This window comes from Dryobates pubescens, chromosome 24, assembly GCF_014839835.1.
Source record: "Dryobates pubescens isolate bDryPub1 chromosome 24, bDryPub1.pri, whole genome shotgun sequence".
Lineage (NCBI taxonomy): Eukaryota > Metazoa > Chordata > Aves > Piciformes > Picidae > Dryobates > Dryobates pubescens.
The window spans coordinates 3,132,912-3,158,048 of record NC_071635.1 but is presented as its reverse complement, the minus strand read 5'-3'; the positions used below and the strand labels follow the sequence as shown (position 1 = coordinate 3,158,048).

Here is a 25,137-nt window from a genome sequence, read left to right as displayed (position 1 = left end):
TCAACTACTTCATCAACATCATCACATTTACCTGATTTGACTGCAAAAGAGCAACTTCTCCTGCACTAATTGCTTTTTACAGAAGCATGCAAACAAGTCTGATTAATGACTCAATAATAATATGAATATACTGAAAAGCAACTACAAGGGTTAAGCAGGAAAAGGAATGCAGACTTATCAAGCTTTAGCATGTTCCCAGGCCTAACAGGACGGAGTTGGCCTGTTAAAGGGCTGAAACACGCTGAGGGAATACACAACATGGATTTCAGGGTGAAAAGAGCTGTGTGAAAGAAAAATAGGGAATTGCTCACTTCATCCTATCCTTCAGAGGGAAAACTTCCTGCTGACCAGAAAGTTCCTCCTTGCCACACACACAATCCTGTTGGGAAACAGGGATTCCTCCAGCTGGTGAAAGCCAAGCTTTTTCAAATGAAAATCTGCTTGGGGTACACAACTCAGACCCAGCTTGCAAAGGAGCAGAGCACAAAGCTATAAAGCAGTGCCAGCATCTGGCCCATCTGACATTAAATGCTTCAGCCTGGTACTGTGTTGATGTCTCAGTCCATATCACCTCTCTGGACAGCTGGCTCAAAGCCCAAAACACTAAGGAGCAGAGGTGCCCTCAAGAGGACTCGAGTTCAATCTTGCTGCTCAAAGCTGAACTCAGATCAGGCTCTGGGCTTCACCATGTTGAAACTCAAGAACCCCCCAGGAAAAAGCCTGCACAGCCTCTTCTGGTCCATTCCAGTGCTTGACTATCCCCCCAGGGAGCAAACCTCCACGAACTGAGAACTTCCATTCAAAGCCTCTCATCCTCACTCTGTGCTTCTCAGTCAAGACCCTCAAGTCATCTCCTCCTCAGCGATCTCCTCTGCTGTCCAGTCCCCCAAAGGCTGCACAAGCTCCTTTCGCTTAGCCTCTCCCCACAGGTCCTGTGCCCAAAATTGCTGAACCATCTTGGCAGCTTCCTGCTGGACTTGCACAACTTGTTCAACATCTTGAGCCCAAATGGGAATGAAGCCAAGCAAAGGGAGGACAAAGCCTTACTCCCCTCAGTCTGCTGGTTATGCAGCTGTTAACACAGCCCATGATTAGATGCTGAGCATTTTGGCCCACCAGCTACAAGAGCAGTTATGCCTCTTGACAACAGAACTACCCCACTAGGGTTTTGTTCTGCTGAGGACCTGAATAGGATATTTTTTCTTCCTTACAACTACAACAACAACAAAAAAACCCCCAACAAACAAGGCAGGCATTCAAAGCACTGATATACCACAGCAATTCTTGCCTTAATACAGTTTACCACCTCATTTATTATTGCCAAAAGCCTCTGTGGTGCATTCAAAATCTCAACCCAACACAATCAAGATCGGCAGCTAAGAGGTTGCCACTTTGCTTTAGGTTTGAGATCAAAGAAGAAGCTGCCTTCCAGGTCACTTGGAGGAGAACTGCTGAGGCTTTCTTCCCCACTGCTCATATCTTCACAGGAGTCTTCACTGGGAAAAAAAGGAAACAGCAGGAGAGGTGATTAAAAACAGAGCACACCACCTCACACCTGGCAAATGTTCCTCAAACCTGTGTTTTCTTGCCTGCTTTTGTGTTCCTACCCAGGATCAAAATGCTTCTCAGCACTAAGAGTTAAGTTACCATCTCCTTTCCTCTAAAGCCAAAAAGAGATCTTCATCAAGGAGCCAGGATTCAAGCTCCCAAATAGAGACTGCTTCAGAAGGCTGAAATGCTTTGCATGTCTCAAAACCCAGAATCATACAATAGAATGGTTTGGCTTGGAAAGGACCTCCCAGGCTCATCCAGTCCAACCCCCCTGCAGTCAGCAGGGACATTCTCCACTAGAGCAGGTTGCTCAGAGCCTTCTCTAGCCTGACCTTGAATATCTCCAGGGATGGGGCCTCAACCACCTCCCTGAGCAGCCTGTTGCAGTGTTCCAGCACTTCCATGGTGCAGAACTTGTTCCTCACATCCAATCTAAATCTCCTCTTGTTTCAAACCATTGTCCCTCATCCTGTCACTGCAAGCCTTTGGGATCAGTCTCTCTGCAGCCTTCTTGTAGCCCCCTTCAGGTACTGGAAAGCTGCTATTAGGTCTCTTTGGAGCCTTCTCTTCTCCAGGCTGAATAACCCCAGCTCCCTCAGCCCGTCCTTGTAGCAGAGGTGCTCCACCCCTCTGTCATTTTCATGGCCCTCCTCTGGAGCCACTCCATCAGCTCCTTGAGTTGTCTCCCCTCTTGTAAAGCACTTGTACTTCAAAACCACACTGCCTTTTCCCCATTCTTTAGCTCTCCTTGTGATGTATTTTTAGTCCACCAGCATTTCCCATGCCAGCACTTTCCCCCCCAGGCAGCAGTCAAGAGGCCTGGTGACAGAGTTGCCCATCAACATTTGCCCCCCCCCCCTCAGATTTGAGAATTCCCAAGAAGTTTAGCCCCTGACAGAAGCTGTACCAACCTCTCACTCTCATTGAAGCATCCACCCTCTGGGATGGTTGGCAGCTCAGGAACACTGTAGTAACTGTTCTGTAGGTTCTGGGCCGTGCGCCTCGACACAATCCAAACCAGCTTCTTATGATCAGGTTTGCAACACTCAGGAGAAGAATAATCTGCCAGGCATTTTGAGACCAGCTCCCTCCAGTAAAGTAGGTCACTATCACTGATCTGACAAGAGAAGAAAAGAATCTGGTGAGTCTGTTACACACAGGCTCCAGAGGTAACTCCTCCCCCTTTTTTTTTTAACCTTCTCAGAAAAGGCTTGGGGGAAAAAAACCAACAAATGAGTCAAGATAAAAGTGAGTCAGAACTGATACTTGTATCAAAGTTGGGCTGCTTTTGAAGGCGAGCTCCTCTACCCCTCCCTGAAATGTCTACATTCAAGTCTGAGCTTCCACTTTGCCTGGCAGCTGCTGTTAACACCTTCATCATCACTCCCAAAAGGGGAAAAAAAATGAAGCCCAGCTGATTCCATTCATAAAGGCAATTGCTTTTCAGAAATACAATCAGCTCATACTGGAAGCAACTGCTTGCACCCCTCCAGAAAATGGGTTAGTTCAGCTTGACTAGGAAAGTGAAAAGCTTGCTCTAGACCATCAAGGGCAGATTTAGACTGGAGATTAGGAAGGCATTCTTGACAGTGAGGGTGGGGAGGCACTGGCACAGGTTGCCCAGGGAGGTTGTGGATGTCCCCTCCCTGGAGGTGCTCAAGGCCAGGCTGGGTGAGGCCTTGAGCAAGCTGGGCTGGTGGGAGGTGTCCCTGCCCATGGCAAAGGATTGGAAGTGGATGATCTTCAAGGTCCCTTCCAACCCAAACCATTCTAGCATTCTATGTACCAGTAGCAGAAGCCTGCTCTTGCTCTCCAAGCAGCAGGTTTCTTGGCACTTGGCATTCCACCAACAAAACCCTGTTACCAGAGCTGCCAACAGATGCTCAAGACTCATTTCACTGCTTCCTTCAGCTGGTGCCCAACAGCACCTGTAAAGACTGTCCCCTGACAGCAAGGGTCCCTTAAATATAACCCTGGACTTCATTAAGTGCACCAGCCCCAACCACTGCAAAAACAGCCCACAGGAAACATTTACCTTTGAATGCTTTTGAACACGCAGAAGGATCTCAAACAGCTCAACAGATTTCAAAGTCTGAACTTCCAGAGTGAGAAGGCACAAGGCCAAGACAGATGGCTAGAAAGGGAAAGAAAAACTAGTAATGAAATCACTGCTCATGAAATAAAACCTCCTCAAGAAGTCAGTGAAAGCTGCTTGCACCTCAAGCACTGTGTCCAGTTTGGGGCATGGCAATGTAAGAAGGACACTGAAGTATTGGAGTGGGTACAGAGAAGGGCAGCAAAGCTGGTGAGGAGTTTGGAGAGCAGGTCTGGTGAGGACAGACTGAAGGAGCTAGGATTACTTAGTCTGGAGAAGAGGAGCCTGAAAGGTTGCACTGAGGGTGGTGTTGGCATCTTCTCCTAAGCAACTAACAACAGGACAAGAGGAAATGGCCTGAAATTGTGCCAGGGGGGCTTAGGTTGAACATCAGGAGAAGTTCCCTTCCTGCAAGAGCAGCCAGGGATTGGAACAGGCTGCCCAGGGAGGTGGGGGGGGGGTGGTTCAAGAAACCTGTGGCCATGGCACTTGGGGACATGATTTGATGGCCGTGGCAGTGTCAGGTTGGCAGCTGGACTCAGGCTTTCCCAACCTCAACGACCCTCTGCTTGCTTACTTTTGCTTTCGAGAAGACCAGGCGACAATTGCAAGCCTTCAGCTGTGCTTCCAGCTTGTCAAGATTCAGGATTTCTTTCCTGGAAGACACCCCAGAGAGCAGCAGGGAGGTCAGCAAGGAGGTCAGCAAGGAGCCACTTCTCAGCAAGACACGACGGAAGGAGCTGCCTCCTTCAGCACGTAAGAGGCAAGGGGCTCAGACCACCACTCACCTTTCTGAGGTATGACAGAGTACAATAGTATGGTACAAGTGCAAGAAGGTTAAGGCAGTAGTAGCTTTAAATTCAAAGTGCAACTTCTCTGAAATGATCTTTTCCATCCGCTTCAGGTCGGACACGGTGCATTTACACTGGCTGATCCGGATCAGCTCGTGAGCAGAGGGAATATTGCATTCCTCCTCCACCACTCGGGCAGCCAGCTGGAAACAGCACACTCCAATGCAAGATAAATGCTTTGGTTTCACCTGCAAGGAAGAGGAAGCGCTCTGAGTGCCCTCCTGCTCTCCAACAGCAACATCACCAGCTCCTTCAGCCCAGGGGAGCTGATTCATGTATTCAGTTCAGCAGGAAGCTTTACTTATCTCAACCAGAAGTGATGTGAGTCGACTCATACACCTCACCCAGTCACAGTCACACCACTTTGGTTCCAGCAGTCAACAAACAAAGGTGATGAGAGGTCTGGGACAAGGCTCTGAGCAACCTGATCTAGTGGAGGATGTCCCTGCTGACTGTAGGGGGGATTGGACTGGATGAGCTTTGGAAGTCCCTTCCAACCCAAACCATCCTAGGCTTCTGTGAGCTCTCTCATGAGGACAGACTAAGAGAATTGAGACTTTTTAGTCTGGAGATGAGCAGACTGAGAGGGAATCTCATCAATACTGATCAACACCTCAAGGGTGGGTGACAGGATGGGACCAGGCTTTTTTCAGTGGTGCCCAGTGACAGGACAAGAGGTAACAGGCACAAACTTGAAGGAGGAGGATCTTCTTTAAGGGTGGCAGAGCACTGGACCAGGCTGCCCAGAGAGGTGTTGGAGACACTCCAAATCCACCTTGTGTGACCTTCTCTAGCTGCCCCTGCCTTGGCGGGAGGGGTTTGGATTCTATCTCTAAAGGTCCCTTCCAACCCCACCGTCTCTGTAGTACCAATCTGCCACAGCTAAGGCAGAGGAGGTGAAGCTCGACAGCTGAGCACCCTCTACTGAGCTAGCTCCACATCACCAAGCAAATCCAGCGCAGAGAGGACTGCAATACCCTGCTTCGCCAAGCAGCGGCGCTCACCACCCCTCGGTGAAAGCCTACACAAAGCCAGCCTGAGCCTGTGCGAGGCAGTCCCACCCCTCCCCTACTCCTCTCTACCTCTGCTATTCTCTCTTATCTACCAGCAAATCGTTCGGGGCAACCTCAAGGGCAATCAGGCCACAGAAGTGACGCAACTTTAGCACGGAACGGTCGAGGTTGCAAGAGGGGTTTATGGGCTTTCCCCCCCCCCCCCAGTTTAATAATGGCAAACTGGTTCAAACTGTCTGCTATGAAGCCACACAAACTTGGAAAGAAAAGCATCTAGAAACGATCACTTGGCATTAGCTCCAGTGCTAAGCTCAGCTTTAACTAGCCATAGTCTGTAACACGAATTGGGTTTGCTCCTTCTCAGTTCCTCTTTGCTAAGTCATTTACATCAGGCTACAGAGCTATTCACCTGCTCTTTTTTTCACCTTTTAGAGGTAAAAAGAACCTCCAGGACTTCAAGAAGTGCTGCCTGCACAGAATGAGCCAACAGCCAGAGTTCCAACCTGGATCATGACCCTCCCCCTTTTGTCAGGCAAGAAAGTTCACAGCCAAGCTGAGCTGACACCACAACGGGTCCTCTGCCCCCAGCAATACCTTCATGAGAGCCAGGAATCTGTCCAGAATGTTAACAGCCAAAACAAACGTTTCAGTTGCAAACCCGAAGAAGTTGGTGAGGCTCCAAAGATCTTCCACCTTGGCATTCCTTTGTCTGGGGCACAGAGTGTTTTCATTCTGTGGTGAGGGAAGCAAAGTCAGAATCAGTGGCAGCAGTGGTGGCTGCGCCTGCTCGCTCCTTCGGTCCGAGATCAAAGGTGAGCAATTCTTTTTCTCCTCTGTTTCTCTTACCTTAAATCAATCAGTTTCGGCATTTGAGACTCAAAGCACACCCCAGGTACAGGGATTAGCGTCTCAGGGGTGCAATACCCAGCACAACCACATTGCCAACTACACATTCGTTATTTTTAAGGCAACGGTTACAGAGTGCTTGCATATCCAGTGACTCCCGACCTTAGGGAAACAGAGACGACCAAACTCATCTTACTCTCCTCGCTGCCTCCGTGTCAATAATTAAGCAGCCAAAGCTCTGCTTTCAAAACAAACAAGCAGACCGATTTCAGAGACGTGTTTCTGTTAAACGCTAAGGTTCCCTCCAGAACTCCTCACAAGCATCAGAAGGAATGCAAGCCCGCCCTAAACTCAGAAAGGAATTCTGGCCGTTAACACGGCAATGTTTACGCTTAGCTGCTTCTTTTACTGTCAAACACTTAAGAGTTTTAGGTTAATTTCCCTACACGCTGGTAATTAAAAGCGTTTTGTTAACTGCCTAACTCGACATCCCAGCTTTCTTGCGGCACCAAGGCAAAAAGAATACACATCTCTCGGTTCTGTGTTCACTCGAAGGTTAAGCTATTAAACGCCAAAACGTCTGACTTGTCCTGCAGGTCACAGTTCTTCCACGATGAACTGTACGTAACCACAGATTGAGTTAGAACAAAGGGCAAGCGGCGTTTACAGAGCACAGAATTGTTTTTCGGAGCTACAGCACATCCTCCTTCCAGCTCAGACTTTTTTGAAGCAGCTATTTCCTGCCCTGAGGAGGCTGCCTCCCCCCGGCACGGCTGCCGGCTCCCCGCTCACCTCGGCGGCGCACTCGATGAGGCTGAGCCCCTTCTCTCGGGGCTGGAAGCGCCCCTCCTGCTCCAGGTGGAGGTTCAGCTGCTTGAAAAGCCACAGCGCCTCGCTGCTCATCTTCTCCCCTGCCTCCGGATCTTTCACCTGCACGGCAGACGCAGGTCGTCAACAGCTGGCAGCTCGCCTCCCCCTCCCCACCGGGGACAAAGGGAGCCGGGCGCCCCCCACCCCCCCCCCGCTCAGCCGCTTGTCCCCCGGGGAGGAAACCCCCCGCAGCACCGGAGAGGCGAACAAAGGGGTCTGGCAAGACGCCTCAAGGAGGGGACAGCCAGGCCCTGCCAACACACTCACCTGGGGCAGTAGAGAGGGAGCACCGGGCGCCCCCCGCGGCCCTCACCGCTCGGCTCCTCCGCGGCGGGGAGGGGGGAGGCGAGCCCGGCTCCCGTCACCGCAGGGACGCGGGTGGGCTCTGCCGCTGGCCCCGCATCCAGGCAGGGCTGCCTGCGCCCCCGCCCACGGCCGGCTCCGCTCGCCTCCCCCAGGGAGTCACGGCGATGCCCGAGGCAGCGGCACCATCCCCGGCCCCCACCAGCCGCCTCCGCCCCAGCCCCGCATCAAAATGGAGGCGGCGCAGCTCCTCCCCCTTGTTTTTGTTCGGGCGGCCCGCAGATGGCCCCGCGCGGAGCGCTCCCCGCTAGGCCCGGCCGGTGACGAGCCGCGGAGAGGTAAAATAGTCCGGTGCCAGCCGCCCACCCTCAGGGGCTCCCCGACAAGAACCGGAGGTCAGAACGTGACGCAAGCACCCAGCAGTGCCCCTGCTATAAAGGAAGTTGGGCAAAACCGCGCTTCTCTGGAGAGCGTTCAACGCCTTGGCGGAAGGAGACAGCGCTATGACGCATCACTCCTTTAAAGGGACCCGAGCGCGGCGCTTCCGTGGCCGCCAACTCGTTTCAAAACGTCCGCCCAAACCTTCCCCGTCTCTGATTGGCCCTCGTTCCGCCGCTGATTATTGGCCAGCAGCTCTGTTTGCCCCCGCCCCTTTCGCCTGCCCCGCGGTGGGTGTGTTGTTTACAGGCAGCCATTGGCCGCCGACCCAGGGTGGCTCTGTCCGGATTGGCCGGGCCTGTTCTACCTCTGCCCCGCCTCCGGCTGCGGGCCTTAGCAACCGGCTGAGCGGGAGGCTAGCGAGCTGCCAACGGCCGAGCCCAACCGGCCCTCGGTCCCGCAGCAATGGCTGCTGGAGCCCGCGGGGCTCGGGAGAACCCCCTCCCCCCCACCTCCTCCGCTCCCCACCGCCATCATAAAGCGCTGTAATAGATAACGACAAATCCTGACCTGCTGCCCCGAGGGGACTGGCCTGAGGCAGCGCGGCCCTCCCCAGTGCCTGTGTGGGACCCTTCCCCTCAGGCTGTCTGAGGGTTCAAAGCGCCCGCCTGGGTTTAAAAAAAGAAAAGCACAACGCTTAAAAGTTGCAAACCAGTAGTGAGGTTTATTTGCAGCCTGGTGTAACAAAGTATTTGGCATTCCCGTGTATGATCACCGCGCGGAGCGTGGACCCAAGGCTTGCTGCTTCAGGTAGAAGCTACCTCAGACGCCAACAGCCGCTGCCAGAGGCTGCCGCGGAGAGCTTTCCAGCCTGCAGCCCTAACGACAAGATAAAACAGGATCTCACAAGGCAAACCCTCGTCTGGAGGATTCGTGGGGCTGTTTCAACGCGTTCCACGTTCTGTTTCTCGCGTGGGCAAAGACAAAAGGAACAAAGGTCGTCGGGCAAACCCCGGCGAAACCACCGCGGCTCGGGACGTGCGCACGCTGGAGACAGGAGTCTGCGGTGGCGACTCCAAGAGATTAGCATTCGGTTTGATCTAGCGAGGTTCCACACTTTCAGCAAACTGAAAATGTTTATTAAATGTCGCAGCCTGGAAAAACAAGCCGCCTCCTCTACCAAACAGTCAGCAACGTTGCTATGCCAATCTCTATTTCTAGGCACAGTTCCTGTCTGCTATGCCAGTGATGTCAGCCAGCGATTTCTTCAAGTTCATTTTGATGACAGGAGCTCTCAGATTCCCATAAACACACACAACTTCTCCTCGAGACAAGCCAGCGCTCTTGTAGGTACCATCAGATACATCTGAGCATCCCTCCAAGGATGAGCTGACATAATGCTTGGGTTTGGGGTTTTCCTTTGTTTTGTGGGATAAAAGCAGTTTTAGGCTCTGAAGAAAGAATTTTTGGACCTGCTCTGTTTGAGGATCAGGAAAAATTCCTTTCCTGCAAGAGTGGTTAGGCTGCCCAGGGAGGTGGTGGAGTCACCATCCCTGGAGGTGTTTAAGAAGGGTGTAGATGTTGTGCTTCAGGATATAGTTTAGTGGTCATGGTACTTAGGTTATGGTTGGACTAATTGATCTCCAAGGTCTTTTCCAACCTTAATGATTCTATGAACAACAACAATTACTGTTAATGGAGCTGAGCTGAGACTGACTCCTTGGAGTGACATCATCTAGGTGAGATGTTGACAGGATGAGGCTCTGTTATCCAAATGCCCTTGGCAATCCCCACTCTTTTTTCCCCCCCATCACACCCTGAAATGTATCTTGCCATCACAGTGTGGATGATCCTCCTCCCACTGCTCTGCTAAGCCACATCATGGCACATACATTTCAGTTTACCTAAACAGCCAAAAAAGTTCATTTTGTGAACACTTAGCATGACAGTTCTGAAAGTGCTAATTCTGACATCTCCTTGAACACTTACCTGGCTTTCTCTTTACTAATTTAAATCTAATAGAACAATCTGCACAATTGTTTTTCATAGATGATGTCATTTGAGGGGCAAAATCTGTGATAGAATCAATAAGGTTGGAAAAGACCTCAAAGATCATCAAGTCCAACCAGCATGCCTCACTAGTGACACAGAATTGTTGGGGTGAGTCCAGAGGAAGGACACAATGATGATCCAAGCACTGGAGGACCTCTGCTATGAGGACAGGCTGAGGGAGCTGGGGTTGTGCAACATGCAGAAGACTCTGGGGGGACTTCAGAGCTGCCTTCCAATACCTGAAGGAAGGCTGGAGAGAGACTTTTCATGAGGATGTCTAACAATAGGATAAAAGGGAATGGTTTGAAGCTGAGGGAGAGCAGGGTTAGACTGGATCTTAGGAAGCAGATCTTCAGTACAAGGGTGAGACTCTGGAATAGGCTGCCCAGGAAGGATATGGGTGCTCCTCTCTGGAGGTGTTCAAGGCCAGGTGGGATGAGGCCTTGAGCAGCCAAATCTGAGAGGCGTCCCTGCCCTCGGTGAGGAGGTTGGAGCAGATGACCTCTGAGATCCCTTCCAACCTGAGCCATTCTAGGATTCTGTGAGCAGAAGGGCTCATTTTCTGCATTAGGAGAGAATCATGCCTGCCCCATCTTTGTCCAGCTGTAATTAACTGATCTGTTGCAAAAAGCAAAAGAAAAAACCCCAAGGATCCCTGCTGTAAGCGATGATCTCATCAGCTTGGGGATTTGCTGTCTGGACTTGGCAGAACAATCAGGAGTTGTGAGCAAAGGAGGAGTCATGGTAAGGTCTAGAAAGAACATCTGGGTTTGGTGGTGGTTGTTTTTTTTTTTTCCCAGTTATGCAAGGAATAATTTTGTTTCACTAAGGCATTCATTTACGGTGAGGGGAAGTGTGTATGAGAAGGAATGAGAAGTGTTGCCAGTATTGTGAGAAAGCATGATTTATCTCTGCTATAGCATGGAATAGCAATTCCTTCCTGCCATTCTTTGGGACTCTAAAGAGATAGAGCTATTCCTTAGCTGCAGGTGCTGTAGCACTCATCATTTAGAAGCAGTGAGGAGAGCCTGTGAGAGAGGAATTCTTTGAGTTACGCTGACCCGGAAGGCTGCTGTGAAACCGACAACAAAACGGAGTGAAAACTGGAGGAAACTCCAGCTGAAATCTTTTTGGATCCTAATGCAAGCAAAAGTTTGTCCTGAAGCCTCAACCTCTGACAGAGACATTTTAAGCTAAATACACCAGTATTTGTTGTCACCTGAGACTTTTCAGTGCCACCAAATGAAATGGGTGTCGTTTTCAGCAGCCTTCCAGCGCGGCTCGGGAGAACTCGTCTGGCACGTCCGCACCGCGATTCATCAGCAATAGTTATGGATGGGTAGTAGCTGTGTATTGACTAGCAGGTGATGATATCAGAGGTGTTAATTGGGCCTGGTGACATGTGGATTTCCAAACTGAAACGGGATTACCAACCCTCCTGCTGAAGGGACAGGCGGTAATTAACACTCTCCACACAAGCGGTCTGCCCACTCGGCAACTGGACACCCAGGTAAGAACAATCAGGGTCACTCAGAACAATAGTTTCCTTTGAACCACTTAACCAAAGAGCTCCACGCGCCTTACAGCCACTAATTAATCCAAGTGCCCCACTGCTATCCCATTATAGTAGTGAAGAAGAGGACAGCAGCACTAGGAGAAGCAGCAGCGCTGAAAATGGCAAGGCAGAAGTCACAGAGCTGTGACTCTTTCTCTTCCCATAAGACCACACTGCTGCTGTACAATGGTTAGGGACTCAGCAGCTAATCTGAGGGGGGGGGGAGTGTCAAGTTTGGCCAACATCCTTAGTTTTCTGCCAGGATGGAAGAAACAGCAGCTGATGTGTGAATTAGCATTTGCTTCACACATAATTCAAGCTCATGTGAGGAGATGGGTGAAGCAGCAAACATCAAGAGAGCCTGCATCAAATGAGATTAGCCCTAGAATCCTCTCCCCCTAGCCTTGGAATCCTCTCCTGCCTCGAGAGCTGCTTATTCTTTCCTAACTCCTTAAGAGGCATCATATGAAAAAAAATAAACAATAATCTCCATGATAATTCAGAAGGATGAGTTGACAAGCTGGGTGTTTCCATTTCACTGAGGGGAGTGGAGGGAACACAGGCTTCTCCTCACCAGGCCCTTCGAGCGGGAGCAAGGCCAGGAGATGAAATGATTCATAAATCTGCTGGAATGTAAAGCTCGTTCCCCTGCCAGCAGGCCCCAAAGGCGAGGGGCATTTGATCCCCTCCTAACTGTCCCCACTGGCACAGCTCCTGTTTTCAGTGCAGAGGAGTGTAATTCCATGCTTTTCACCTTGGGGACCTCGGTCAAGTTCAGAACTCATAAATAAATGAATTCATTCAGATTTATTACCTGCTTCCTAAAAGAGGGATGGAGAGAGGGGCTTGCTGATCCAGGATTCAAGTAAATAGGAGGTTGGTCCTGGGGGAGAGGTTCACTGGCAACAGGAACACAGCCCCAAGAGGAGCAATGACAGCCTGTAGACACTGTCATTGTGGTGACCACACCCCGAGTTCAAAATAGCTGTTGAAATGGGGAAGGGAGGCTGCAGAAAAAAGAAACCCAGCTTGTTTGCTCAGGAGAAGGGAGCTATACTTAGCAGGAAGTATTTTGAGCTGACAAGACCCAAACACAAATCAATGGAAACTTAGGAAGTTTAGGACAGCCCATAAGCTGTTAGAGATTGTGCTTTTCTCTGTCTTGCTGCTGCAAACCCTGGCAAACCAGCTCAGAAGCAGCAGCATCCAGCACTAATGGCTAGGTGAGAGGAACTTCCATGACAAGAGGAAGCTCACCACAAAGGAAATTGCAAGTTAGAATGGAATGGAATGGAATGGAATTAACCAGGTTGGAAAAGGCCTTCAAGATCATCAAGTCCAACCTTTCACATCAACTAAACCACGGCACCGAGTGCCCCAGCCAGTCTCTTCCTAAACACCTTCAGGAAGACAATTTCTATCAGGCTGCTGTGCATGGGTTTGCTTTGCCCAAGCAAAGTTCACATGGTTGTTTGATGGGCACCCAGAAAAGCTTTTCAGAGGCATTCAAAGAGGGAGCCTGGAAGCGCCGCCGGGTCGCTGGGCTCTTCATGAAGCTGCCACGCACGGCTGACTGCAGGGCATCTTCAGCCAAGTGTTTTTGGGACAGGCCAGATGCAGAGTGCCCTGGTTGTTCACAGAGCTGGTTATACAGACCCTAGTGTGCATTTAGAGGAGGCATCTGTCATTTCTGTACACATTAGAGATATTTAAAGATGTAAAATGAGGTATTCATTGAAGCTGCTATAAAGCTGCCATGTACTGACACAAAGCTACTGTCTTTATACCCTTATATTGGTGTAAGTACCCCTATACCAGCACATCAAAATCCTGGGAGAAAAGGAATTGTGTCTACAACTTCAGTCACAGGATTTCCTAGCATAAAGAGGGCAAACCTGCAGCTAACCACCATGGGAGCAGCTTCAGATTCCCAGAGGAGATGAAATATTGATGTGAAGTGCTGGAAAGGGCAACTTCAGACCTCTATTTTCGTCACATTTGGTCTGTTTTCACCCCCTTTATGCCGTGTTAATGCACTGTTCTCCTCCTCACCTATTTAGTTTTGTCTCATCAGAGATACTTTTGACATCAAATTGGCTCTGAAGGCATTTCTGAATCCTCTCTGACAACAGAGGAGCCTAACTTCTGACTCGCAGATGAGGATACTAGAAAAGGTCAAAAAGTCTTTTGGAAAACAAATCTTTTCTAGATGTTCTCATTCCTCCTACAATAGCTGGCATGAAACAGAACTAAGAATTGACTTGCTTGCAGAGATAAAATCCGGAAGGAAATTCCAAGTCTTCACTGAGGCCTTTCACAGACACAAAAGGATTTTGTTCAAGAAATCACATTGTGGCTAGGCCCCTATCTATTACTACATGGCTCTGGGCAAGCCCATGTACAGCATGCTGGTAACCACAGAGATCCCCAGTGCCAACAGCGTGTGAGGAACTGGCTGGAGACTGAACAGTGTCCTCCAGCAAGCCTGGTTCTCTGCCTGTGTTGTCATGAAGACCTTTCTCCACACAGAGCTGAGAAGATCCAGAGAGCTGTTAAGGAGCTAACTGCCAAGCTTGCAAACAGTGCCCAACACAACCTACTTCCATAACATCATCAGATCTTGTTTTGGAGGCCTGGAAAATGGCTCTGGCATGAGGAGAGGAAGGGGGCACTACACCTCCCCCAAGCTCATGCAAACCCTCACATGAAGAGGGTGAGGAGGGGACAGCAGCCATGGATGACTTCACCAGTGCCACGTCAAGAGTATTTGCACTTTTGATGCTTACACATCGTCGCTGCCCCACCTTGTTCAAATTCCACTGACTCTGCTCTGAGAAAAAGGAAGGAACTAGGAAAGATTCCAAATCTGTGACACATTTCCTAACTTCTGCAGTGATTACAATTAGTCTTAAAATTGGAGCAGGAGAGGTTTAGGTTGGCCATAAGGAAAAAGTTCTTTACAAGAGGTGTGGGGGAATACTGGAACAGCTTGCCCAGGGATGTGGTTGAGGCCCCGTCCCTGGAGACGTTCGAGATCAGACTCAGTGTGACCCTGGGCAATCTGATGCTGTTGGAAGTGTCCCTGCTGAGTGCAGGGGGGGTTGGATGAGATGACCTTTGGGGGTGCCTTCCAACCCAGTGCAATCTGTGACCTTGTGAATTCATTATTTCTGCACTGGGTGGGTTTAGGTGTCCTTTGTATTGGTCCTCTTGCAGATCCTTTATGAGCCAGCTCAGTGTCGCCGATTTCCATCGCAGCTGTTGGCAGAAACCCCTATTGCATCTTCAAGTCTACTCAAACATCCTTCCCTGTCTTCTTTAGTTAACACTATGGGATGCCTGTATGGATTTTCTGCAGGCAGATGCTGCAGGCAGTATTTGCAACGAGGCAGGCCCCGTTTTGAGCCAACTGATGTCATTGTGCAGCCAGGGCAATCTTTTAGAAGCCAAGAGGATGAGTGACGTGCTTGGGTGCTTTTATGGCAATAATTTGCCTTTGCTGCATGTTAAATTGCCTGAAAGGAAGCCCTCTGTTTCAATAACCTTGTGCTTGTCTAAGCGTGACCATGCACCTAGCACTTTGCTGAAAGGTCTCTTTCAATAACCATTTGTTACTCTGGAAGGTGAGTTTCATTCACTGTGTGTTTTTGTCACTTGCTTCAAGTGGGTTCTTTTATTTAATTGACAAGATAATTCCAGGCAATGTTGTACTTAAGGCTCTTTAAAGGATTCTTTTAGGAAGCTAGCTGTGCATAATTTCAGAAGGCATTTTCAGAATCAGAGGGATTCTGCATAAATGGAATTTAAATTAGTCATTAAAAGTTAAACCAAGAATAAAAGAGCAGTCACCTTTCTGACTGCAGAACCAGGCAGCTGTTGAGTAAAATGATTTACTGGGAGGCATTCAGTTGGGGGGGGGGGGCTGGGAATGGATATTTAATGTTGATTCTCAGATCTAATGTGGTGCAGATCCATTGTGGAGGATTTGGATTAAACACTAACAGCCCAACAGACACTGCACAAAGCCTCCATGAAACAAAAGGGAGACACTTCCATCTCGAGTTCCAGCTTTAAATCAGGCCATGCAAGAGGTCTCCATAGGCTCTGAAAACCTCAAAATCACTTTGGTTGGAAAAGACCTCCAGGATCATTGAGTCCAACCATCATTGAGTCCAACCATCAAGCCAACACCACCAGGGCCATTAAACCATGCCCCAAGTGCATGTCCACATGTTTCCTGAACACCTCCAGGGATGGGGGCTCCACCACCTCCCTGGGCAGCCTGTTCCAGTTCCTGACCACTCTTGCAGCAAAGAAATATTTCCTCCTCTCCAACCTAAGCCTCCCCTGGCACAATTTCAGGCCATTGCCTCTCCTTCTATCACCTGAGACTAAGGAGAAGAGAGACCAACTCCCACCTCACTGCAGCCTCCTTTCAGGGAGTTGTAGAAAGAACTGATACTGTAGAGGGAAATTGATACCTGGCTACTAGGATATGGCACAACAAGTCACACATTGCATCATCAGCTGGGAGCAGAATCCCTCCCTCAGTAGCAGCCAGTGACAAATTTCTGGCCACCAGTCGAAAATCCTCCCTCACTTATCCTGCTGCTCTTAGCCACCTTACCAAACATTCCCAACTCCTCACACTCTGGCTTCTCCCAGATTATCCTCTCTGAAATAGAGAGTGTTACTGAAACACAGAGTGAAACACAGGCTGCTACATTTCAGCAAGCACACCTTCTAATCACCCAGGCTTTAATCTGAAAGCCTCAAGAGATGAAAAATCCCTTAATTGTCTAACATGCTGTGAACAAAATACATCTCTCTGTCCTATCCCAGGGTGTCTTAAACCTACCTTCTTGCAGGCCTTTTGCTCAGACTGATTTCTTCAGGGCAGTGTCTTTTATATTTGCATAGGGATAACCATTAACTGCAAACTATGTCAACCTGTAGCAGCATGACTGGCAGAAATTACCACAGAGAGAAGGGTTTTTTTGTTTTCCCAACTCCAAGTGTAAAAAATCCACCCCTCAACTCTAGTGGATGGCTGCTTCTTCCCCAAATAACCAGCAGCTGGAGTTCTGGAAGTCTCACAGAGTTTGCCAGGCTTACTCTGTTTCCCTGTGCCACAAATGGAATATTCCTTTTGTTTGTTTTCTTGTTTCCCCCTCCCCTCCCCCAATAACTACCTTTAGTCATTCCCATGTCCACTGGTGCATAATGTCCTTCTCAGAGTTCCCAATCATCATTTGTACTTTGTTTCACAAGATTAATTGCTCTGTGCTAGTGTGAAGAGAGATGTACAAGTTTCAATGAGCAGCACCACAGATGTTTTCCAAGTAACAGCTGCAGGCACATATCCAGAATAGCTCTATCTGAAGCCACCATGTCCAAGCACTCTTGGTACTTGCCAGAAGAAATAACTCAGATGTTCTTTCTCAGATGGACAGTCAGTAGGTAACTCTGCCTGTCTGGAAACACCTGGGTCTGACTCTAGGGTTCATGCTGCCTAACCTCTTTTTTAGGATCACATATCACACAGTTCCCTAAATACTCAGAGAGTGTGCAGAAAGTCCTCCAACACCTTGCCTGATCTGTGCCTGCTCTCCTCCTGCTGTCACTGCAGCCTGTGGCCAAGCTCTTGCTGCCTTCAGAGGAAGAAAAGCCAAGCCTCAGCAGCAGGGATTCCAGACTGAGGACAGGACACCAAGGCTGTGGTATCCAGCTGAGCTCCAGGTGCTGTGTAGCAAACCAGAGTGTGTCTCACTTGTGAAACCTGCAGCCTTGCTTCTACCCAAAAGAGCATCAACACAGGTGACCATGAAGTGCAAGTCACTCTGGTTAGTGGGCAGCACTTTTGCTGCCCCATCCATTTCAAAAGCTATGTATACAGGTGGCACAGAAATACTACACACTAGGCAAGATGATCCATTCCTGCAATGCTGATATGAACTCTCCAGGACATGAAATAACAGATTACAGATGATGATGTCTAGGGTCAAATATAACCACAGACAGGTAATCAATGTGAACTATCTTTGAGCAGTCAGACAGAGAAAAGTAAGGAACTGTTAAGCTCTGGAAGGAAAAAAAAAGTAAGCAAAACCTGTATGAAATGAGCCAGAGAGAGGGAATTTGTAAGATGCTGTTACTCACCTCTCTTTTCCCTTCCTGAAGGCCACGCTTGCTTTAGCTGCAGTCTTGCTGGAGTAGGTGTGCTGAAGGGCACACAGGTCTCGTTGCTTTGCTTTACCTTGATTTCTCTCCCCATTCCCTCACCCATTGTCTTTGTTCCAATGCAGTGTGGAAAACTATTCAAAGCTCATTTAACTTTGAAATTAGCCCTGCTCTGAGCAGGAGTTTGGCCTGGAAAACCTCCAGAGGCCCCTTCCAGCCTCAGTTATTCTTTGATTTTATGACTATTTATTGCAGTGAACACCTTTGTGTTTACACTGCCCATTTACTTATCGATCTTGGATGCTTAAAGGAGGCAATTTTCTGCCTCTCCTGTGCTGCTGTATCACTCCTCTGCTTTGCTTCAAGCACTGTTAAGAAAGGCCATGAGAAATTCTATTGCAGTTTAGAAAGTGATTCAAGAAAACACATCAAATCAAATCAGACAAGAATTAAACTTCATGGCAGATGAGGACTGCTTGAAAGGAGCTTCATGAAAATTTGTCACACTTTCATCCTTTAGAATCATAGAATACTAGAAAAGTTTGGGTGGGGAGGGACCTTCAAAGGTCACCCAGTCCAAACCCCCTGCAGGGACATCCTCCATTAGGTCAGATTGCTCAGAGCCCTGTTGAGCCTGACCATCAATATCTCCAGGGATGGAGCCTCAACTGCCTCCCTGGGCAACCTGTTGCAGTGTTCCAGCAGCCTCATGGTGCAGAACTTGTTCCTCACATCCAATCTAAATCTGCTCTTCCCTCATTTCAAACCATTGCCCCCTGCCCTGTCACTGCAGGCCCTCTGCAGCCTACTTAGAGCCCCCTTCAGGTACTGGAATGCTGCTCTAAGGTCTGCTTGGAGCCTTCTCCTCTCCAGGCTGAACAGTCCCAGGCTGCAAGTCACCAACTTCTTACCCAGCAGAACTCCCAAGTCCTTATCTATAGGCTACTTTCTATCACCTCATCCCCCAGCTGATACTGATCATGAGGATTGTTCCAACCCAGGTGCAGGGCCTTGCCTTTGGTCTTGTTGAACCTCATGAGGTTCACCTGGTCCCACCTCTCCAGCTTGTCCAGGGCCTTCTGGATGACCTCCTGTCCCTCTAGAGCCTGGTGTCATCTGCAAACTTGATGGATTGTTCCCACTGTTCATAGCATTGATAAAGGTATTAAACAGTACTGGTCCCAGTATGGACCCCTGAGGGACACCACTTGTCACCAATCTCCATTTGGACTTTGAGCCATAAAACAACCTCTAGATGCAACCATCCAACCAATTCCTTCTCCACTGAACTGTCCACCCATTGCAGCTTGCAAGCAGGATGGTATGGGGGAGTGTGGCAGAGGCCTTGCTGAAGTCTATGCCAAAAGGATTTGGCTACAGCTAAAGGAAGAAAGACTTTGTATTTTTTACCCCTGTAGCAATTTGGATTCAGGCAGAGGAGAGCAAAATTCAGGAGAAACATGCATGAAACAGTACAATCAGCTAGCTGTTCCACTGCATCATCCACACTGCCATGCTAAAAGGGGGAATCTGGGAATGCTGTGGAGGAGAAGGCACATTCCTGCTCTGCTGGTGGTGCTCTGGCCTGTTGCAACGTGAGTTTCTGACTGGTGCTTGGGGTTTTGCAGAAGAATTGATTGATTTCCAGGGGAGGGACACAGTCTGAAGGTTTGCCTGTCACCAAGTTAAACAGCATAGACTTGGAATCGATGAGAAGCTTTTGCAACCAGCAAAGCAAAGTGCAGGGAACACCTGGTCTGGTGGAGAAGAGCACATGAGTTAGTCAAAATAAATCAGGTAGACAAGTGAATTTCCTGCCTGCAAGTTCTCTCCAAGTTAATCACTGAGGCACTTTATTTACTAAACTGAAGCATGTAGGTCAATCTTCTGATGAAAGCAGAAGCGTGTCTCTGTGCTGGGAGCAGCTCGTGAGGGAATCTTCCTCAGCTCACATAGCAGAGTTTGTTTCCCTGGTAAATAATTGATATTCCTGCTGCTAGGAAGAGTTGTGAGGGGCTGCTGGAAAGCAGTGTGCTAACAGCTATGGTGGCCTAAGAGGCTGTGGAGATGTTCCACTTGATCTGGCACTCCTGGGATTCAGCTTGTGGGGTTTTCTGATGTCAACTGCCATGATTCTGCAGAGCTACAATCTACCTGAGACTGCCTCTCCCTGCATGACAGCTGATAGCTTCTGATAAAGGAGAGCACTGAACCTGACAAGTGACTTAAAAGAGAGCAGCTTGCACAATGCACAAGTTGGTGACTGTGCTTGCTGCACCCTTTCTGTTATCTCTATCAACTACAGATTCAAGTGTCTGGGACACTTGGTGTCTAGGCTATTTTATTTGTCTGTTAGGCCTTTTTCTTCCCCCTAGGGCTGATGAGTATTTGGGCAAGGAATTCATGTTGCTGCTGGCTTTTTATTTCTCATCTGTTTTGGAAAAAGTTAAGCCAACAGAGAGTACTTTGGAAAGGGATCTTCCTTGCTGCTAGTCTCTCTCACTAGCCAGATGCTTCTTCCTTTTCTTTGCCAGGACAACAACTTAGCTTCAGTTGCATGCATGGAACAGCTGAATTCTGCTGGTGAAACTGAAGCCAGGGTTCATCTGTCCAGCTGAAGTGGAAATCTATGCTTTTAAGCTGGAAGAAATGAAGGAACCTGCATCTAGTTTCTTCTTTTCCTTTGCCACATACTTCAGAGAGAGTGGATTATGTTTTTCAAAGGGTAATTTATTACTGCCTGTAAGAACAAGCATAGCTAATGTACTTAGCAGCTACAACACCCATGTCATTTGTATGGACTGACTTCCATGCTGCTTACTTGGACAATCAGCTTCCCATTGAGTGATTCCTTGCACAGAAAGGCAAAGATTTGCCAAAATAAGGAGTGATTTTGGAAAGTTCACTTCTCACAGCAGTCAAAGCTCAGTGCTCAAACCCTTTTCATTCCTCTCTGAGAGTTCCTGCCTACTGCTGATTTTCATTTGTTGAGCACTTCATTCCCAGAAAGCTGGGCCAAGCCTTCTCAGGTACTTTCACCAGCACTTAGTTAGTTATTTCTTTATTGTTTAGGATTCTCCTCATTTCCTTCTGTTGCTTCTCCCAACATCCCACAATACTGTTTTGCAATGTTGCCTCTAGACAAAGAAAATGGAGTGTAAATGTCTTTGCAGCTTCTCAAAAAGCACTTCCTCAGAGTCTGTTTTAATTCCAGGCTCTGAGGAAAAGGAGTAGGCTCCAGGAAAAGGAGCCTGTCTGAGCCCTGAGCAAGCCTCAGTGGGATGTTTTTTTCAGTTCTATCAGCATACACATCTCTCCTGATTGCTCCAGGAGCACTCAGATGCTTCTGTGAGGGTTTCCTCCACCAGTGGCCCAAGCTGAGCCTGCCTGTTCACCACATCTGATGACTCAGATTGGTTTGGAAAAGAACAGTAAGAAATTGTCATTGTTTTTTAAAGGTTTTGTGTGTTCTGTTCACAAAACCAAGATCATTGGGGTCCCTCACTACAGGAAAGACATTGAGTTGCTGGAGCATGTCCAGCAAAGGGCACTGAAGCTGGTGAAGGGTCTGGAGAACAGGTCTGGTGAGGAGTGCTGAAGGAACGGGGGTTGCTTAGTCTGGAGAGGAGGCTGAGGGGAGATCTCTCTACAACTCCCTGAAAGGAGGTTGCACTGAGATAGGGGTTGGTCTCCTCCCTAGTCTCAGGTGACAGAAGGAGAGGCAATGGCCTGAAACTGGGCCTGGGGAGGCTTAGGTTGGAGATCAGGAATTTTTTTGTTTTCCTGCACGAGTGGTCAGGGATTGGAAGAGGCTGCCCAGGGTGGTGCTGGAGTCCCCATCCCTAGAGTGGTTCAAAAATGCGTGGCCATGGCACCTGGGGACAAGGTTCAATGGCCATGGTGGTGTTGGGTTGATGGTTGGACTGGATGATCAATATTGCCTTCTCTGGGGTGATAAAAACTCACTGGCTCTATGCAGTAAATGGAGATAAGTGATACAATGCTTGGAGTCAAAGCACAACCAGAAGAATAACCAGACTTACTCTGCCACACTCCTCTTGACCAGCTAAGTGCAAACAGCAGTTCTCATGAGAAGTGTGCATGTCTCTAGCCCCCTGGGACAGTCAAATGCATTACAAAATATTTTGATTTAGCCTCACAACCAACCTGCCAAGAGGGTCAGTTTATCCTCATTCTGAAGTGGCTGGCTGCAGACAGATCTGAACTCAGCAAGTGCCTGCTCATGCTGGACTTGGTGTGCACCCAAGTGGGATGGACATGAAAAGGAGAATGAACCTTTGCATCTGTGGGTCTAACTGGTCAAAAGTCAAGCAGCAAACAGCACCTGGGTCTCTCCACAGCAGAACCCAGAGCCAAACCACACCACCATCTGGTTCTTCCTCTGCAGGGTGTTTAAACAGCACAGATAAACATGCCTGCTGCAAGGATACACGACCTTCCCTTTTCCACATGCTGGGGTTTGGCTGTGAATCCTCTGGTGCCCCTTCTCTCCCTCCACTCAGTGCTAGAAACATGAGGCATTGCATAAGCCAAGAGGCAGGTACCACAAATGCCTTCTGGGGGGGATTTTCTTGTTCCCACTAACATCTCTCTCTCTCTCTTTGATCTAATATTTACTGGTTTGCCACCTCCCTAGAGCCCAGCCTGGGTCCCTGCATGCAGAACACCTGCCTGTGCTGGTTGCAGTGGCTCCAGGTGTGCCTCATTGCATTGAGCAGCTTTATGTTTTTCTAGGTTTAATATTGCATCTTTTGCTTTTGTTTTTTGGCCATAGGCCCAAAGCTCTTGCTGGTTGCCTCCATCTCCTTCTCAGCAGTCTTTCCAAATCCCTTGGCTTGGCAGTCACTCACTCATGGCAGCCTGCCCTAGCCCTCAGCTGCTCTGGACACATGCTGTGTCTTTCTTCTCAGCGTGTACAACTCTCCTGCTATTCTGACCACTGGGTGGTTGTGCCCAGACCTAGACCACCTCCTGCAGAGGTTTGAAATGGTCCTGGGAGACCTCACCTTCATCTGACCACCCTGCTAAGCCAGTCTGCTCTGAGGTCCCTCCTGCTCCAAGTGACTCACTTCTCAGTCTCCAGGATTTCTTTCAGAGGGAGGATAGATTGCACCTCTGTACTCAGCACTAGTGAGGCCACACCTTGGGTTCAGTTTTAGACCACTCACTATAAAAAGGACACTGAGGTGCTGACCAAGTCCAGAGAAAGACAAGATCCTGGTGATGGGGCTGGAGAAAAGATCTGGTGAGGAGCAGCTGAGGGAACTGGGGTTGTTCAGCCTGGAGAAATGAAGGCTGAAGGGAGACCTCATTGCTCTCTACAGCTCCCTGAAAGGTTAGAGCCAGGTGGCAGTCAACTCTCTTCTCCCAAGGAACAAATGATAGGACAGGAGGAAACAGCCTCAAATTGCACCAGAGGTTTAGGTTGGACATGAGGAACATGTCCACTACTGCCCTGGCCTAGGCTGCCCAGGGCAGTAGTAGAGTCCCCATTCCTGGAGGGATTTAAAATCTATGTAGATGTGGTACTGAGGGACATAGTTTAGTGGTGACCTGAAAGTGCTGGTTAATGATTGGCCTTGATGATCTGAGAAGTCTCTTCCAACCAAAACAATTCTATGATTCTATGATCCAGGAGCTGTTTAGTTTATCGTCCTACTTTCTACTCAGCTGGGTGCCCCCTCAACTGTCCCTCCCTACTGTTGCTGAGGACAAAGGACTGTAATCAGACATGTCCAGCTGAGGGCACATTCAGCATCAGACGAATAAAGGGCGCTCTGTTGGGGGATGTTAGCACTAGAGCCTCCTGCCAAACCATCATTTCCACAGTCTGCTGCAGTGAGGATGTGCTGCACTGCCTTGGCCTCCCAGCACCGACATGAGACATGTTCTGGGAAGGGCCCTGATGCAAATCCCTTGGGCAAGCAGTTGGGATGTGCAGGAGCTGCTGTAACTGTGGGAGTGGAACCATCTTGGGACAATGTTGGTCAGACCTCCAGCAAGAACTTTCCAGCCAGGAGCATCACCTCAATTATTTTCACTTGGTCACCGCCACAAACTGTGACAAGTAGACCAACTGATGGAAGCCCCTCCAGGATGGATGAGGCCTTGAGCAACCTGGTCTAGTGGAAGGTGTCTTTGTCTATGGCAGGAGGGTTGGTACTGGATGATCTTTAAGGTCCCTTCCAACACAACCCATTCAGTGAGTCTGTGAGCCCCTACAACTTGACAGACTTCCTAAACAACTGAGCCTCAAACAGTGAGATCCAGAAGCATTAGAATGAAATTGGGAAAACACAGATAAAATTCCAGGAGGCCTTGCCCTTCTCTGCACCTTCTTATTTCTGAAAGGCATATTCTATTTCAAGACAAAAGTCAAAAAGAATGGAAAGGAGCAGCACCCAGGCAGCTCGGCTGTGAGAAGCCAATCACCCTATGCCTAGAGGCTGCTGCAGCAAAAATAGCATTTTAGTCTCAGAAATTACTAAAGAAAGGGTTAAAAAAAAAGCTCATGACAGATGATTTTTTTTATCAAACTGAGTCAGAGTTAATTTGTGAGGAAATAAATATGGAGGGGGGAAAAAAGGATCTGTGCTGTCCCTGCACATGATTTATGTCACTGCGCTTATTATCTCTAGAGGGAATCCTCCTTTGTGCACTATCTGAACAGCTAATAATGAGAGATACTGGAAGGAGTCTAAAGAAAATGCGTTGCCTTTGCTCTGAACTTCTGGCTTTTATCTGTTAATTTCAACCTCTAGTGGCATAGCAAGGTCCTGTCACTCATCTTCAGTGCCAGGCTCTCCATACCAAGTGTTCATCCTGGTCCTGGGCTTTACAATACTATGACACACCCCCCCATGCTACCTTTAAAAACAAAGAGAAGAGAAATATTTCTGCTGCAAAAATATTGGAACACTCACAAGTTTCGTTGTCCGGGTCTTAAGTCAAGCAGACAAAAGGAGTAAATGGAGCTGGGAGCACATCTTGGCTTCTCTGGCACTTCAGGCATCCTCTGCTGTCAGTGGGACTCAGACAGAGCCTGCCATCTGGAAGCAAGGACAGTGAAGCCCTCCTGCAGGGGAGAAGGGCCTAAGGAAGTAAACAAAGGCTAATTCCCTGTTTTCATAGGTAAATAAAGAGTAAATAGGACAAATCCAGGGGGAACGGGGAACCCTGTCCCAGCAAACAGCCCGGGAGACGCGGTATGGAGATCAAAGCAGGCAGAGCCTGACGCCTTTGCTGAACAAGGAGGTGTCTGTAAATAAACACCTTAGCTTGTTGTTGCGTGTTTTAAATGAAACTTTAAAGCCACAACCTGCCTGCAGCCACAGTCACCGCGGGGGGTGCAGCTTAAACCGGTGCTGGGGCTGAGGGAAGGCATAGATAGACGCCGCCGCCGCTCACACCTCCGCTTGCCGG

General features: G+C 48.9%; 1 protein-coding gene across 1 annotated transcript; it reads right to left on the bottom strand.

Moving 5' to 3' along the window:
• Window positions 1-391: 391 nt before the first annotated feature.
• On the bottom strand, window positions 392-7,767 carry CCNG2 (cyclin G2). Its single transcript, XM_054172700.1, has 8 exons — window positions 7,494-7,767; window positions 7,149-7,286; window positions 6,105-6,242; window positions 4,435-4,685; window positions 4,224-4,302; window positions 3,587-3,685; window positions 2,463-2,668; window positions 392-1,496 (listed from the first exon to the last, which is right to left on the bottom strand). The coding sequence occupies exons 2-8, from the start codon at window positions 7,257-7,259 to the stop codon at window positions 1,364-1,366; spliced, it is 1,017 nt and encodes a 338-aa protein (XP_054028675.1). The 5' UTR covers window positions 7,260-7,286; window positions 7,494-7,767; the 3' UTR covers window positions 392-1,363.
• Between the last annotated feature and the right edge of the window lie 17,370 nt (window positions 7,768-25,137).